The sequence below is a fragment of the Pelobates fuscus genome, chromosome 13 (genome assembly GCF_036172605.1).
Source record: "Pelobates fuscus isolate aPelFus1 chromosome 13, aPelFus1.pri, whole genome shotgun sequence".
Lineage (NCBI taxonomy): Eukaryota > Metazoa > Chordata > Amphibia > Anura > Pelobatidae > Pelobates > Pelobates fuscus.
Window position 1 is genome coordinate 3325939 of NC_086329.1, and position 17765 is coordinate 3343703.

Genomic DNA, 17765 nt, shown 5'->3' on the forward strand with positions numbered 1-17765 from the left:
TCCGCAGAATGAAATATTGAAATCCCTCTGCAGCTTTTACAAATTTTCAGAACAAGTAAGAGTTTTTTTTACATTTTTCACAGCCTTTATCCAAAGTCCCTTTATTGATTTTCAATACGTTGGGCATTCTAAAAATGCGGCATCCTACTTCAAATGAGTGATTACAGCAGTCAAATGTAAGGATACAATGTGATCATTCAATTACTGAAATAGTGCAAGCTACTAGGTCTATCTACCAGTATTTTATTTTTAATCCATTTCATTAGAATCTGGTAGAATTACTTTTTTTTTTTTTTTTTTATAATTTTTGTTTTTATTGAATTGTTTTTGTGTTTTGTGTTTTTTTGTAAAGATTTTTTTTTTCGTGATTCGAATAGTCTGATAAAGTGAATAGATAGATTTTTGTACTATAAGGCAAATGGCAATTATTTAGAGTAATCAGGTAGCAAGAGTTCCTCCGAACGCAAGCTTGTCATTAGTCACTTTGGTGGCTGTGGATTTGGGCAGTTAGTGGAAATTAGGGGACAATTCATGACAAATTCCTAAATCTAATGTTTTGTTACAAAACAAAGCCAGTCCAAACAAATGAATAAAATCTGTTTTACCCTGAAGCAGGTATAAGCTCTGCATCTTGCCCTCCTCTGTACTAACATGGTCTCAGTAAGTAACGTCCGATCAGCGGCGTGAGTCTGCACACATTGTTTGCAAAACATTTCAGACTATTTTCTTAAAAATAGTTATAAATCAAAGACACTTTCTTAAAAAGGAATTTGACTAAAGGCTAACCAAAAAAACCAAAAAAACAACTAGTTAACACATAGAAATATTAAATTTGGAATATCTTTCAAATAAAAAAAAAAAAAAACACGCTGTATGGCTCCTCTGACAAGGAGTAATGACACGTTCTGTCCATTTGATGGTAAATTTAATATAACTGGGGAGCATCCTCAAATTCATTTGAAACTAAATAGACTTTTTTTAAATTATAGGACAATTCACTCGGTTCCATGTGGGAGGGGGGGGGGGGAAGTGTAAAGCGAGCCTGTCAAGACTGCCAGAAGTGTGCCTCCTGCGGGTGTGACAGGGACCTGTGTGACATATTAAGGCATTTGAACCGAGCGTGGCCCAATCATGCACTAACACATCCCTACACAAAACCTTGCAATCATGGTTCCTGACATGATCCACTGGCTTTTTTCCCCCAATATATAGATTTATATATGTATATATATATATATATTTATATGTTATATATATTTTTTCTCTTAATTTATGGTCATCTCTAACGAAGTGCTGTGCTTTCAAACTGCTTAAACCAGTGTCTGTTCCTGAATCCAGAGCCTAGAGGCTACATCAAGCGCTTTCCAGCTCCCTTTGTGCAGGAAGAGTTCATGGGAGACGTTCCAAGTCCCGAGTGCACCAGTCTGTGTTTCTCTCTGACGTGCAGCTACTGTGGGTTCTTCAGGATACGGCCGTGTCTAAAATCGTACACATGCCGACACAGGAACACGAGCTCTGCGTCTGTGCTGTCTGGGACCCTCCGATGTACAGGGGTGCAATACTCTGCCGAGGGAGGGACAATCAAGGCTTTCCTGTTCAGGCAACCCTCTCCTCGTCGCTTTACCAAGGCACAAAATCTACAGGGGGTTAAGGAGTAAGAAAACATCCATTAAATACTCTATTCCTATATGCAGATTAGAAGCTTTTGACATATTTGTACTTTCTGATTTTGTGGTGCCCTCATTCAAATATGTCTAGATAATATTTTGGACACCACATTGATATCCTTCATTTCTGAATACAAGGCTAATGAAATAAGAAATCCAGTGCTAAGGAGCTGTGTATTTAATGAACACCAGCAATCTAATCTGTCTTGTAAAGACCGGCTGAAATGTGATAACACTTCCTGGCACGGTCTTGGCCACCCCTCACTCGCGACTTTTCCCCTATCCACACCCAAATGCCCCTAAGGTTCCCCCTTTCATCTTTTATTTTAACCTCCATTTCTTTTCTGGATCTATGTCCTAGGCATCGCCATCTTAGTGTTCCCTGGATGATGGGTAAGGCTCAGCATTTACCTGTCAGAGCACTCAACCAATCAATCAGAGCTAAACTGCACGGCCGGTGGGCGGGATCAGTCTCGCCCACCGGCCGACGGAGACAGTAGGAGGAGCGGCGCGGAGGAGGTGACAGCGACGAGGGACATCATCGCTGCCTCAGGAAAGTGACTGAACGGGTTTTCACCCCTTCAGTAACCAGGGATTGGGGGGTGGGAGGGAGAGGGTACCTCCAGTGCCAGGAAAACGGATTGTTTTCCTGGCACTGGAGTTTTCCTTTAAGTTTGTGCGGATTGTGTGTGGGCTGTTCATATTATATGTATGAAGGGAGGGTTATTCTGCAGCTCTGTGTATATCTAGCAGTGTGGGTGGCTTCCCTGGGTTCCAGTGGGGATCAGGATGGCCAGGTACCGCTCAAGGACAGGAGCTGCTCTACTCCAGTGTGGATTGCCATTCACAAGTGCTGGGAGATCTGAGATCCCCTCTTTGTGCTGCAATACATAAACTGAGGATTGTCCTTCACCACCTCTTCGTATTAGCAGATATCTGAAGTTTCACTGGACTCCTGATCGGCTTTAGCAGCCTTGAGTGCCGTGCAAAGATGCATTGAGTGTCGTGCATGGCACATGTGCCATAGGTTGACTACCCCTTATTTATACCATTTATTTGAACAAGTATCAGTTTTTACATAACTGTGGAGGTGCAATAAATGGGAACTCACAGGGCTAGTCCCTAAAGTGGCAAATGGTCCGGAATGAAATTTGAATTTTAGGCTACAACGGGCAACGCTGAAATGGTGAATGTTTACATTTGGCTACACCTTGAATTACCTGACCAGTCCCGCTTTACTGAATAACACATTTCAGGGTTTTTCTTGGTAAAAGAAATCCATTGTAAGAATTGAGGCATTTAGAACACAGTGTGCTGGGAGTGCGCCACCTACCTGCAGTACTCTGCAAATGTCAGGACATAGCACTTCTCCTCAATGCAGGCAATACTGTTCTCATCTTGATGTCGGGAGGCGAAGATTTCGTTCTGCGAGTGACACACAGAAAGTTAGCTTACATGGGGCATAATCAAACTTTCCTCAAAATAATCTCATGGGTGGAAGAGGAGTCAATGTGCCAAATAAAAATAGTGTCAGCCAGGTTGGTTAAAGGTAAAATGCAGATTCTTGAAGGGTAGTAGTGTCCCTTTAAGGTAAAGATGTTTTGGTGACTGTAGTGTCCCTTTAATGAAGCAGTTTTGGCATGTAGATCACGCCCCTACAGTCTCACTGTTCAATTCTCTGCCATTTTGGAGTTAAATCACTTTAGTTTCTGTTTATGAAGCCCTAGTCACACCTCCCCTGGCTGTGACTGACACAGTCTGCATGAAAAAAATGCTTTCATTTTCAATCCGATCTGAACAGAAAGTTGTTAACTTTAGGAGTTTTTATACCCTCCTCCTTTGTTTATTGAAAATTAATCCCACACATGAGGGCCCCTGCAAGAGATACGAAATTCTAAATTAAACACTATGTATTCTTGACACTACCGTTTAGGTAGTCGAACCCTCTTAACTCTGGTTAGAAAGGTGATTTTGCTCTCCGTTTGCCAGCACCTCGTGTCTGATTCTGCCTCCTTGGCTGACATAAGCAGATTTAAGGATTTCAGCCAATCCAATGCTTTTCCATGCGCGGCAATGTTTATATTAAAAACCCTGCAGGGACTGGCTAAACTCCAAAGAACAACATCATTAAGCTGCGTACTATACATTAGTGATCCTTTAAGCCAAGGTTAAGATGTTTTGGCTTAAAGAGAATCCCTTTAAACTTGAAAAATATACATTGCAGCGGACACATTGTACACAAAGAATTATCTTCTTCACTTTACACAGACTATGTTCACAGCTCATCTATAGCTTCCCAATAGCCTTTACTGCTTCCACTGGAAGGCTATTCCAGGTATCTACTACCCTTTCTATATCACTGTTACTGCTTCCACTGGAAGTGATATAGAAAGGGTAGTAGATACCTGGAATAGCCTTCCAGTGGGAGCAGTAACAGTGATATAGAAAGGGTTGTAGATACATGGAATAGCCTTCCAGTGGGAGCAGTAACAGTGATATAAAAATGGTAGTAGATACATGGAATAGCCTTCCAGTGGGAGCAGTAACAGTGATATAGAAATGATAGTAGATACCTAGAATAGCCTTCCAGTGGGAGCAGTAACAGTGATAGAGAAAGGGTAGTAGGTACTAGGAATAGCCTTCCAGTGGGAGCAGTAACAGCGATATAGAAAGGGTAGTAGATACCTGGAATAGCATTCCAGTGGGAGCAGTAACAGTGATATAGAAAGGGTAGTAGATACCTGGAATAGCCTTCCAGTGGGAGCAGTAACAGAGATATAGAAAGGGTAGTAGATACCTAGAATAGCCTTCCAGTGGGAGCAGTAACAGTGATAGAGAAAGGGTAGTAGGTACTAGGAATAGCCTTCCAGTGGGAGCAGTAACAGCGATATAGAAAGGGTAGTAGATACCTGGAATAGCCTTCCAGTGGGAGCAGTAACAGTGATACAGAAAGGGTAGTAGTACCTGTAATAGCCTTCCAGTGGGAGCAGTAACAGTGATATAGAAAGGGTAGTAGATACCTGGAATAGCCTTCCAGTGGGAGCAGTAACAGTGATACAGAAAGGGTAGTAGGTACCTGGAATAGCCTTCCAGTGGGAGCAGTAACAGTGATATAGAGAGGGTAGTAGATACCTGGAATAGCCTTCCAGTGGGAGCAGTAACAGCGATATAGAAAGGGTAGTAGATACCTGGAATAGCCTTCCAGTGGGAGCAGTAACAGTGATACAGAAAGGGTAGTAGATACCTGGAATAGCCTTCCAGTGGGAGCAGTAACAGTGATACAGAAAGGGTAGTAGTACCTGTAATAGCCTTGCAGTGGGAGCAGTAACAGTGATATAGAAAGGGTAGTAGATACCTGGAATAGCCTTCCAGTGGGAGCAGTAAGTGATACAGAAAGGGTAGTAGGTACCTGGAATAGCCTTCCAGTGGGAGCAGTAACAGTGATATAGAAAGGGTAGTAGATACCAGGAATAGCCTTCCAGTGGGAGCAGTAACAGCGATATAGAAAGGGTAGTAGATACCAGGAATAGCCTTCCAGTGGGATCAGTAACAGCGATATAGAAAGGGTAGTAGATACCTGGAATAGCCTTCCAGTGGGAGCAGTAACAGCGATATAGAAAGGGTAGTAGATACCTGGAATAGCCTTCCAGTGGGAGCAGTAACAGTGATATAGAAAGGGTAGTAGATACCTGGAATAGCCTTCCAGTGGGAGCAGTAAGTGATACAGAAAGGGTAGTAGGTACCTGGAATAGCCTTCCAGTGGGAGCAGTAACAGTGATATAGAAAGGGTAGTAGATACCAGGAATAGCCTTCCAGTGGGAGCAGTAACAGCGATATAGAAAGGGTAGTAGATACCAGGAATAGCCTTCCAGTGGGATCAGTAACAGCGATATAGAAAGGGTAGTAGATACCTGGAATAGCCTTCCAGTGGGAGCAGTAACAGTGATATAGAAAGGGTAGTAGATACCTGGAATAGCCTTCCAGTGGGAGCAGTAACAGTGATATAGAAAGGGTAGTAGATACCAGGAATAGCCTTCCAGTGGGAGCAGTAACAGCGATATAGAAAGGGTAGTAGATACCTGGAATAGCCTTCCAGTGGGAGCAGTTACAGTGATATAGAAAGGGTAGTAGATACCTGGAATAGCCTTCCAGTGGGAGCAGTAACAGTGATATAGAAAGGGTAGTAGATACCTGGAATAGCCTTCCAGTGGGAGCAGTAACAGTGATATAGAAAGGGTAGTAGATACCTGGAATAGCCTTCCAGTGGGAGCAGTAACAGTGATTTGGAAAGGGTAGTAGATACCTGGAAGAGCCTTCCAGTGGGAGCAGTAACAGTGATATGGAAAGGGTAGTAGATACCAATATGTACTATTTAAAGGTATTACAGAAGAGCGCCCTCACTAAAATATATATAAAAACAAAGCAATATAATAATTTTGTGGCTGCAATAAATAAGACAGAAAGTAATTAGTAATTAAGTACAAAATGTGAAAGATTGCTTAACATCAAGTGTCAAAAACACACTGGCCATAAAGAGGTTAAAGCTCTGACACATTATATCTGCTTGCTTGTTTTTATTAATGAATAATATAAATGCACATTGTGCAGAGAACATTACCAGCCATTAACACTAGGTGGTGCTGTACTCCTGCATTATCTGTAGACATGAAGTACCACTCACCTGGTGCATACTGGGATTGCGTCCTCCCTGAGTGTGCTCCGGCCGATAGTACCAGAATAGACTCATCATCAGCTCACCTGGAAGGACACGAACAGGTAAGATACTTACACAACTGAAGAAAGCATTCATTTATATAACCATTATTAAATGTGTACATATGACAAGTAATTAACGGAATATAACCGAGACAAGGTGAAGAAGGCCTTGCTCAAACTAGCTTACAGATAGCACAGTGCGGATTTAAAATACTGGAGTGGCCTTAAAAGTGCCAAGGCACCATGGGATTTGCCGTTTGGTTTCCTTTAGTCTAGTTACAGAGGTTAAGACTATAAATGAATCCGGTTGTAAATCTACTAACGCAGTAATAATGGCAGGTTATTCCCCTGCTGTATGAGGTATGTAATTATTGATGTTATTTATATTTGAATAGAATTCTCTCACTAGCAATACATTCAGTATAATTAAATTTTGACCAAACCCATATAATATGCAGTTATTTTATTACCTGTTTTGGGGTCTTCCCATAAAGCAGAGATCTTGGCCACGTACGGCATGGATTTTTTCCTGGGACCAGATTTTAGCAGGACAGTGTCTCTGACGCGGATAATCTCACCATTACGCTCCACGGCTTGGTAACTTCTACGCAGTGCTGGCTCCGGCTCGTTCTACGGCGGGAATTTAGAGGTAAAGAAGCTTAGAAACGCACAACCAACACGTCCTCTATCAATATTCTCACAAGATGAAAGTGTATTATTCAGGCTTTTATTTTTTCCAAAATAATTAAAGTCAAAATCTGGAAGTATTCCAAAAGTCATAGCCTTGCTGTAATGGTCATCTCTTCCAATTCAGATTATTATTTTGCCTTTCCTTCTCTGGAACGTGACTGATGACCGAGGTCAATGTAACGTTACCCACTGAGCGAAGAAAGGAGCGTTTAAAGGGACACTCCACTACCCAAATCAAAATGAATAAAAACAAATTAAAATCACTGTTTAGTAGATATATCCCCATTGAAAACATTGAATTATGTATTTTTCCCTTGGGGGTATATTTAAAATCATCTTGTAAAATCAGCAGATCTCTGGTCTGCAGCCTTTCAAAGCCCTCCCCCTTCTTACCCCCCAGCTATTCTGGGGCTGTCCAATCACAGACTCCCAAATGCAGCTCAATGAGCAGTCTTTGCAAGGCAGGTGCTCTAGGCAGTTGCGGTCTCTTGAGTTTATCCTTACTTCCTGCTTTGTTTTTAGCTCAATAACAGGACTGTGTGTCTGATTTACAGCCAGGGGGTGTAACAAGGTTAATTTCTCTTTAAATCTGCACATCTTGTAAAATGAAAATAAAAGGATACGCTCTTCACACAACGCACTGCAGCAAGCAAGCTAGACTGCTTTAGGCGTGCAGTGTCCCTTTAAGCACATGAGACCAGTTACCATTACTGCTTTACCACTGCTGGTATAGTTAACAGCAAATAATACAGAACACACAATGAAAAACATGTAAACTTACAACAACATAAACTGCTTTTTCACAGGCTGTTCCAAGGGGCGTCCATCCATTCGTGGCTCTCCTCCTGCTTATTCTCTGCTGCTTGGGATGGCTGTGGCCTTTGCTAGTTTTGTTGTCGGAGGTGTGGATGCAGCCAGATGTATTCCTGACTCCCGACTTGGAGCCACTTGGTGGTTTGGAGCTTTGAGGACATTCCCGTGCAGTCTTCAGCATAGCCAAGGTCTGAGGTTCTGAGTTGGGGGTTTGCAGGTAAGGGACAGGCTCGGCAGCAGGGGGGACACTGGGAATGGGACATCCTGAGAGTGGGTGGGCAGGGGATACAGGTTGACCTGCCGTGGGGATTGTTAAGCTGAGCTGGTCTAGAGATTTGTACCCTTCTGGGAAGCAGTAAAGAGAACAAAAATTAGCAAGAGACTGATATTCATGTAGAAAGATAAACTAAGCTTAGAATTGGTTTTGACAATCTTTATAGGACAGAGGTTTTTGTTGCCTCCTCCCATGTCACAGTGCTAAATATAGAATCCATAGAAAGCTGGATGTGTTAATGGCATATGGAACGTGCCCATTATTCTGTTCCTGTGACACTAGCATCTTTCAGATATTTCATAAACATTTCAGGTCTAATTATTTTTACCAATTTCAATGACCAAACAAGTCAGAATTGCAGTATTTAGGTAAAAATACCCACTTTGGAAAAACAGTAACAGCTTAACTTTAGAATTCAGTGATTTAATGAACGCACCCTAAAATGTTTCTCAGCAAGACTGGATTGAATTAACTAAAGGGGGGCTCTTACAGCAGGCACATACTGTACACCTACCTGCCACTTACCTTGTCTTACTTTATAGAAAGTAAACCTTACAGAGCACTTACTGAGAGAACAAACTGAAAGATACATAGAACGAACAGAAGGGAAGGTGAGGAAACAATTATACAGGAATTCTATCGAAAGGCAGCAGAGGGACATCGAGGTGCTGGATTAAAAACTCTCAGTCCCTGACCGTAAATTGAAGTAAACATAGTAATAAATCTTAATGGCGACGATTACTTGCAGCCGTTTTAAATCCTAATCGCCAAGCAGATCATTTTCGCCCACGGCTGGCACTCTCGCATTATGTTGCAGGGATTCTCTAGGCTCAAAAAAAACTGCTATTTAGTCAATCTGAACCACGCTGTTACTATTAAATCTCATTTCATGATAGCTTTTTTTCTAGACAGAATTTTTTAGGATAAATAGTTCCCTAGATAGGCTGGAATAGGGGGGGAAATTGGGTTTAGTGAAGGAAAAAATAGACACCCTGAAGATACCATAAAGGGGGTTTACCCAGCTAGGTAGGGAGCACGCGGCATTCCGCAATAACTAATTCTAGATTCCGTAACCATAAAGGGGGTTTTTACCCAGCTAGGTAGGGAGCACGCGGCATTCCGCAATAACTAATTCTAAATACCGTAACCATAAAGGGGGTTTACCCAGCTAGGTAGGGAGCACGCGGCATTCCGCAATAACTAATTCTAAATACCGTAACCATAAAGGGGGTTTACCCAGCTAGGTAGGGAGCACGCGGCATTCCGCAATAACTAATTCTAGATTCCGTAACCATAAAGGGGGTTTACCCAGCTAGGTAGGGAGCACGCGGCATTCCGCAATAACTAATTCTAAATACCGTAACCATAAAGGGGGTTTACCCAGCCAGGTAGGGAGCACGTAGCATTCCACAATAACTAATTCTAAATACCGTAACCATAAAGGGGGTTTACCCAGCTAGGTAGGGAGCACGCGGCATTCCACAATAACTAATTCTAAATACCGTAACCATAAAGGGGGTTTACCCAGCCAGGTAGGGAGCACGTAGCATTCCACAATAACTAATTCTAAATACCGTAACCATAAAGGGGGTTTACCCAGCTAGGTAGGGAGCACGCGGCATTCCACAATAACTAATTCTAAATACCGTAAGCATAAAGGGGGTTTACCCAGCCAGGTAGGGAGCACGCGGCATTCCGCAATAACTAATTCTAAATACCGTAACCATAAAGGGGGTTTACCCAGCTAGGTAGGGAGCACGCGGCATTCCGCAATAACTAATTCTAGATTCCGTAACCATAAAGGGGGTTTACCCAGCTAGGTAGGGAGCACGCGGCATTCCGCAATAACTAATTCTAAATACCGTAACCATAAAGGGGGTTTACCCAGCTAGGTAGGGAGCACGCGGCATTCCACAATAACTAATTCTAAATACCGTAACCATAAAGGGGGTTTACCCAGCTAGGTAGGGAGCACGCGGCATTCCACAATAACTAATTCTAAATACCGTAAGCATAAAGGGGGTTTACCCAGCCAGGTAGGGAGCACGCGGCATTCCGCAATAACTAATTCTAAATACCGTAACCATAAAGGGGGTTTACCCAGCTAGGTAGGGAGCACGCGGCATTCCGCAATAACTAATTCTAGATTCCGTAACCATAAAGGGGGTTTACCCAGCTAGGTAGGGAGCACGCGGCATTCCGCAATAACTAATTCTAAATACCGTAACCATAAAGGGGGTTTACCCAGCTAGGTAGGGAGCACGCGGCATTCCGCAATAACTAATTCTAAATACCGTAACCATAAAGGGGGTTTACCCAGCTAGGTAGGGAGCACGCGGCATTCCGCAATAACTAATTCTAAATACCGTAACCATAAAGGGGGTTTACCCAGCTAGGTAGGGAGCACGCGGCATTCCGCAATAACTAATTCTAAATACCGTAACCATAAAGAGGATTTACCCAGCCAGGTAGGGAGCACGCGGCATTCCACAATAACTAATTCTAAATACCGTAACCATAAAGGGGGTTTACCCAGCTAGGTAGGGAGCACGTGGCATCCCGCAATAACTAATTCTAAATACCGTAACCATAAAGGGGGTTTACCCAGCCAGGTAGGGAGCACGCGGCATTCCGCAATAACTAATTCTAAATACCGTAACCATAAAGGGGGTTTACCCAGCTAGGTAGGGAGCACGTGGCATCCCGCAATAACTAATTCTAAAAACCGAAACCATAAAGGGGGTTTACCCAGCCAGGTAGGGAGCACGCGGCATTCCGCAATAACTAATTCTAAATACCGTAACCATAAAGGGGGTTTACCCAGCTAGGTAGGGAGCACGCGGCATTCCGCAATAACAAATTCTAGATTCCGTAACCATAAAGGGGTTTTACCCAGCCAGGTAGGGAGCACGCGGCATTCCGCAATAACTAATTCTAAATACCGTAACCATAAAGGGGGTTTACCCAGCCAGGTAGGGAGCACGTAGCATTCCACAATAACTAATTCTAAATACCGTAACCATAAAGGGGGTTTACCCAGCTAGGTAGGGAGCACGCGGCATTCCACAATAACTAATTCTAAATACCGTAAGCATAAAGGGGGTTTACCCAGCCAGGTAGGGAGCACGCGGCATTCCGCAATAACTAATTCTAAATACCGTAACCATAAAGGGGGTTTACCCAGCTAGGTAGGGAGCACGCAGCATTCCGCAATAACTAATTCTAAATACCGTAACCATAAAGGGGGTTTACCCAGCTAGGTAGGGAGCACGCGGCATTCCGCAATAACTAATTCTAGATTCCGTAACCATAAAGGGGGTTTACCCAGCTAGGTAGGGAGCACGTGGCATTCCGCAATAACTAATTCTAGATTCCGTAACCATAAAGGGGGTTTACCCAGCTAGGTAGGGAGCACGTAGCATTCCACAATAACTAATTCTAAATACCGTAACCATAAAGGGGGTTTACCCAGCTAGGTAGGGAGCACGCGGCATTCCACAATAACTAATTCTAAATACCGTAACCATAAAGGGGGTTTACCCAGCTAGGTAGGGAGCACGTGGCATCCCGCAATAACTAATTCTAAATACCGTAACCATAAAGGGGGTTTACCCAGCCAGGTAGGGAGCACGCGGCATTCCGCAATAAGTAATTCTAAATACCGTAACCATAAAGGGGGTTTACCGAGCTAGGTAGGGAGCACGCAGCATTCAGCAATAACTAATTCTAAATACCGTAACCATAAAGGGGGTTTACCCAGCTAGGTAGGGAGCACGCGGCATTCCGCAATAACTAATTCTAAATACCGTAACCATAAAGGGGGTTTACCCAGCTAGGTAGGGAGCATGCGGCATTCCACAATAAGTAATTCTAAATACCGTAACCATAAAGGGGGTTTACCCAGCCAGGTAGGGAGCACGAGGCATCCCGCAATAACTAATTCTAAATACCGTAACCATAAAGGGGGTTTACCCAGCTAGGTAGGGAGCACGCAGCATTCCGCAATAAGTAATTCTAAATACCGTAACCATAAAGGGGGTTTACCCAGCCAGGTAGGGAGCACGTGGCATTCCGCAATAACTAATTCTAGATTCCGTAACCATAAAGGGGGTTTACCCAGCCAGGTAGGGAGCATGCAGCATTCTGCAATAACTAATTCTAAATACCGTAACCATAAAGGGGGTTTACCCAGCTAGGTAGGGAGCACGCGGCATTCCGCAATAACTAATTCCAGATTCCGTAACCATAAAGGGGGTTTACCCAGCCAGGTAGGGAGCACGCGGCATTCCGCAATAACTAATTCTAAATACCGTAACCATAAAGGGGGTTTACCCAGCCAGGTAGGGAGCACGTAGCATTCCACAATAACTAATTCTAAATACCGTAACCATAAAGGGGGTTTACCCAGCTAGGTAGGGAGCACGCGGCATTCCACAATAACTAATTCTAAATACCGTAACCATAAAGGGGGTTTACCCAGCTAGGTAGGGAGCACGCGGCATTCCACAATAACTAATTCTAAATACCGTAAGCATAAAGGGGGTTTACCCAGCCAGGTAGGGAGCACGCGGCATTCCGCAATAACTAATTCTAAATACCGTAACCATAAAGGGGGTTTACCCAGCTAGGTAGGGAGCACGCGGCATTCCACAATAACTAATTCTAGATTCCGTAACCACAAAGGGGGTTTACCCAGCTAGGTAGGGAGCACGTGGCATTCCGCAATAACTAATTCTAGATTCCGTAACCATAAAGGGGGTTTACCCAGCTAGGTAGGGAGCACGTAGCATTCCACAATAACTAATTCTAAATACCGTAACCATAAAGGGGGTTTACCCAGCTAGGTAGGGAGCACGCGGCATTCCACAATAACTAATTCTAAATACCGTAACCATAAAGGGGGTTTACCCAGCTAGGTAGGGAGCACGTGGCATCCCGCAATAACTAATTCTAAATACCGTAACCATAAAGGGGGTTTACCCAGCTAGGTAGGGAGCATGCGGCATTCCGCAATAACTAATTCTAGATTCCGTAACCATAAAGGGGGTTTACCCAGCCAGGTAGGGAGCACGCGGCATTCCGCAATAAGTAATTCTAAATACCGTAACCATAAAGGGGGTTTACCGAGCTAGGTAGGGAGCACGCAGCATTCAGCAATAACTAATTCTAAATACCGTAACCATAAAGGGGGTTTACCCAGCTAGGTAGGGAGCACGCGGCATTCCGCAATAACTAATTCTAAATACCGTAACCATAAAGGGGGTTTACCCAGCTAGGTAGGGAGCACGCGGCATTCCGCAATAACTCATTCTAAATACCGTAACCATAAAGGGGGTTTACCCAGCTAGGTAGGGAGCACGCGGCATTCCGCAATAACTAATTCTAGATTCCGTTACCATAAAGGGGGTATACCCAGCTAGGTAGGGAGCACGCAGCATTCCACAATAACTAATTCTAGATTCCGTTACCATAAAGGGGGTTTACCCAGCTAGGTAGGGAGCACGCGGCATTCTGCAACTAATTAATTCTAGATTCCGTAACCATAAAGGGGGTTTACCCAGCTAGGTAGGGAGCACGTGGCATTCCGCAATAACTAATTCTAAATACCGTAACCATAAAGGGGGTTTACCCAGCCAGGTAGGGAGCACGCGGCATTCCACAATAACTAATTCTAGCAGGCGTGTGACAGACACCCTTGGCAAGCTGGCTGGTGTGTGATGGACCCTCTTGGCAAGCTGGCTGGTGTGTGATGGACACTCTTGGCAAGCTGGCTGGTGTGTGATGGACACTCTTGGCAAGCTGGCTGGTGTGTGATGGACCCTCTTGGCAAGCTGGCTGGTGTGTGATGGACCCTCTTGGCAAGCTGGCTGGTGTGTGATGGACACTCTTGGCAACCTGGCTGGTGTGTGATGGACACTCTTGGCAACCTGGCTGGTGTGTGATGGACACTCTTGGCGTGCGATCATGTGGTAGCACTGATGGAAGCTGGCAGCGTGGGGCGTTTAATTGCTCAGCTGCAAGAGATAACGGCACTTCCACCAATACGCAAGGAGCCTCGAGTGTTCCATCCCTTCCTACAACAGCTTGTTCTTGACGAGCAGCAGGAAATTAAATCGTACTGCATATATTCTCTGATTAACCCTCTGCTGCCAGAGCAATGCCCAACCCTACCGTGCAGGAAACACCGCGTGATACAAGGGATGCAAAGCATTACGTATAGAGACTGCTTTACTGTAATCATGAAAAGAGCTAAATAGAGGATATCAACATAAAGGAACTGAAAGGGTGTTAAAATTTCCTACAATGATAATGTCCTGGTTTTGGTGCATGTTTGGTTGTCATGGAGAGCACTGTGCTCTGCATATTATGGCGTCCAGGTCAACTTTTATATAATTGTATATTGTGCTTTGTATGTTTATTATCCTTTGTTACTTCACCCAAAATGCAACGTTTTGAAAATGATCAGGAATTGTATGAAAACGTTGACCTTGCCACTAATTGTTACATGAACGCTTGCAGTAAATGGAATGAGTGGGAATTTTATCTACAGATCAAGTACATCATTAAATATATAAATAATCTCTGACAGTTTTGTCATACTAGATAATCCGATATTAGTGTCCACACCTCATCCCGAGTATTAATTCCCCATAAAGACATTAAAATGAATGCGGCTCACTTCCTGACCGTTATTAGATTAACAGCAAACTGCAGTAAACTGAAAGCTAAATGACAATATGTAGGCAGTTTATTGCAGTTATTTCAGGTTATTATAATTCCTCTAGTTTAACGTTTCATGGCTGATTGTAACGGATCTCCGTGTACCCCGACCGAGTACCCTCCGTTAATGGATGCTCCTAGTGCTTCCTGAGGACTCCAAGCACTCTGGCAGACACCACAATCACCGAATCCGAGAACCTTTAAATTCTCCCAAGCGTATGAATGCTGTAGACCATTGAATAGGAACCATACGAATAGGCTTGTACTCCTAGCAGTCAACTGGAACAGCATGCCATAAATCCTTCCCCCCCAATAATGAGACGACACATCACTTTGAGGGTAAAACAGGAACTCTCGACTGGCTCATCCAGCCTGGCTTTTATTTCCAACTCACACATACAGGCCACACCCAGGGGGAGGCATAAAAGAACCAATGACATAGATGTTACCTCCCACACATCCCCTCCCCTTAGTGTGACACATAATCCCATTATGCATACAGTGTAACATATACTTTTACACAACTTTCATAACTTTAAAACCATACATCACATTCACATAAAAATACATATCCACAATCAATCCATTCAGGGGAACAACATATTAAAAAATGGCATGAATCCGACCAGGGGTTAAAAAGTTACTAAAAGTATCTTTTGTTCCTTTCTGGCTGGCAGAAAAACATCCCCACAATGCACCCTGGTTTCCTCCCTTCTGCCCTGGAGTTAATTGGAGAAGTAATCCAATTACCCAGGACTAAAGGCAGACTCCATTAACCACATGGTTGCAAAACAACATAAAACACTTTAAAATACATAAAGTCACATTTACACATAACACACAGACATTTCACCTATCCCCAGATAGCTGGGATCTGCACGCACAAAACTACCGAATAGCGCGCAGATCCTACTCACACAGTACAATTGCCATGGAGCTAAAGTCTTTCCCATAGTCTTTCATTATATGAATAGGCTCCATGGTATGGCTATCTGGGGTATCACATTCCCATAAAGTCTGGTCCATAGTCCAAAGGCAAGAGGCGGGCAATCAGCCCCCTCCAAGGACACGTGGCGAGGTCGGTTTCGCCACACTTCTCCCCTTTACCCCCCAGACTAACAGGGTACTTGACCTCCTGCCGGTCAGTGCCCTTGTTAGTCCAGCAGCCCACCCACAAGACAGAAACAGCAGAGCATCCCACCCACAATAAACAGTTACTACACCTGGGTGAGGGAGAATCTTGTCCAGGTTCAGGTGCCTCACCACGGCTGTGTGGGGGACTGGTAGGCTGCCTTGGTAGGTTGCTGAGGGGGCAGAGACCAGCGGTACTCTGTCCTGTTGCCAGCACTACCACGGGAGTAGTCTGGTTGGAGCCTGGTTGCTGGAGACCGACTGTCTCCCCTTTAAATACACCGCTCTGCTGCTGGAGACCGACTGTCTCCCCTTGAGTTACACCGCTCTGCTGCTGGAGACCGACTGTCTCCCCTTGAGTTACACAGCTCTGCTGCTGGAGACCGACTGTCTCCCCTTTAGTTACACAGCTCTGCTGCTGGAGACAGACTGTCTCCCCTTTAAATACACCGCTCTGCTGCTGGAGACCGACTGTCTCCCCTTGAGTTACACCGCTCTGCTGCTGGAGACCGACTGTCTCCCCTTGAGTTACACAACTCTGCTGCTGGAGACCGACTGTCTCCCCTTTAGTTACACAGCGCTGCTGCTGGAGACAGACTGTCTCCCCTTTGGCTAAACAGCCCTGTTGTGGGGGGGCAGGACCGACCGTCCCTACCCCCTGTGCTGGAAGTGCAGAGACCACGGTCCCATCTGCACAGGTGTGGGGCTTACAGTCTCCCCCTGGTACATTAAGCTGCCGCTGGGGAGAGGTGGTAACCAGCTCCTCTCCCATTAGAACACTCTGCCGCTGGGGAATGGAGACTGGGCTCTCTATTCCCTGTACATTAATGATCCGCCGCTGGGGAGAGGTGGTAACAATCTCCTCTCCCATGCATACTTCCCGTCTCTGCGGAGGGAGACCGACTGTCTCTCCTCCCAGCACAGAGTCCTGCTGTGGGGGAAAGGGGGATGGGCTCTCTATTCCCTGCTGGATACTCTGCCGCTGGGGAATGGAGACCGGGCTCCCAATTCCCAACAAATCACACTGCCGCTGGGGAGGGAGGACGGCTCCTTCAGCTCCCTGTAACTTGGGCGCAGAGACCACGGTCCCATCTGCGCTGGTGTGGGGCTTACGGTCTCCCCTTGGTGGGTTAGGCTGCCGCTGGAGAGAGGGTGTAACAAGCTCCTCTCTCTGAACTGTAACCTGCCGCTGGGGATCTGGGCCGACTGCCCAGCATCCCTGTAGGGCCAGTAGAGAGACCTCAATCCCATCTCCACCTGCCATCTGTGGGTCTCTCCAGGACCAGTCTATGAGGTCTGGTTCTGCTTGTCGGGTAGGTTGGAGCTGCACGAAGCTGAGCAGGTGTTGGTAGTCCTGCTCCAGCTCCCACTCCCTTGTTACCAGGTGGGTCATGTCTTTGCTCACCTCGCATTCGTCAGCCCAGACATACATGCCCATCCGGTAGTCGTAGATGTCCCAAAACCTAGACCCCTCCGTGCTGCCAAGATCAATGTCGTCCTCCAAGGCATCCCATAATAAACCCGGGCCATCATAATCATCCCCCTCTGGTAAGTCGTGCTCGGCCGTCCAGGGGGTAAGTCGAATGGTATGCCACCAGAGGGCCTGGTATGCGTTGTCTAGCCAGATCTCTCGCCATACCAGGGTCTCTAGTCTTGTCACCCACGCATCCAGGGGCTGCTCTCCCAATAGATACATGCGCATCGCCACACGCTTCTGTAGCCGCTGCTCATCACTGGGGAGACTCTCACCTCGC

General features: G+C 45.2%; 1 protein-coding gene across 3 annotated transcripts in view; it reads right to left on the minus strand.

Annotated features, from left to right (window-relative positions):
• Nucleotides 1-359: 359 nt before the first annotated feature.
• The window catches only part of BAHD1 (bromo adjacent homology domain containing 1), a 180078-nt gene continuing 162672 nt past the window's right edge, over nucleotides 360-17765 (minus strand). For all 3 annotated transcript variants that reach the window (XM_063440344.1, XM_063440346.1, XM_063440345.1), the window contains 5 exons: nucleotides 7855-8231; nucleotides 6854-7013; nucleotides 6349-6425; nucleotides 3001-3092; nucleotides 360-1637 (listed from right to left, as the gene is read on the minus strand). In XM_063440344.1, the coding sequence (XP_063296414.1) occupies nucleotides 1448-1637; nucleotides 3001-3092; nucleotides 6349-6425; nucleotides 6854-7013; nucleotides 7855-8231 (896 nt within the window). In that variant the 3' untranslated portion in view covers nucleotides 360-1447. The remainder of the gene's footprint in view (nucleotides 1638-3000; nucleotides 3093-6348; nucleotides 6426-6853; nucleotides 7014-7854; nucleotides 8232-17765) is intronic.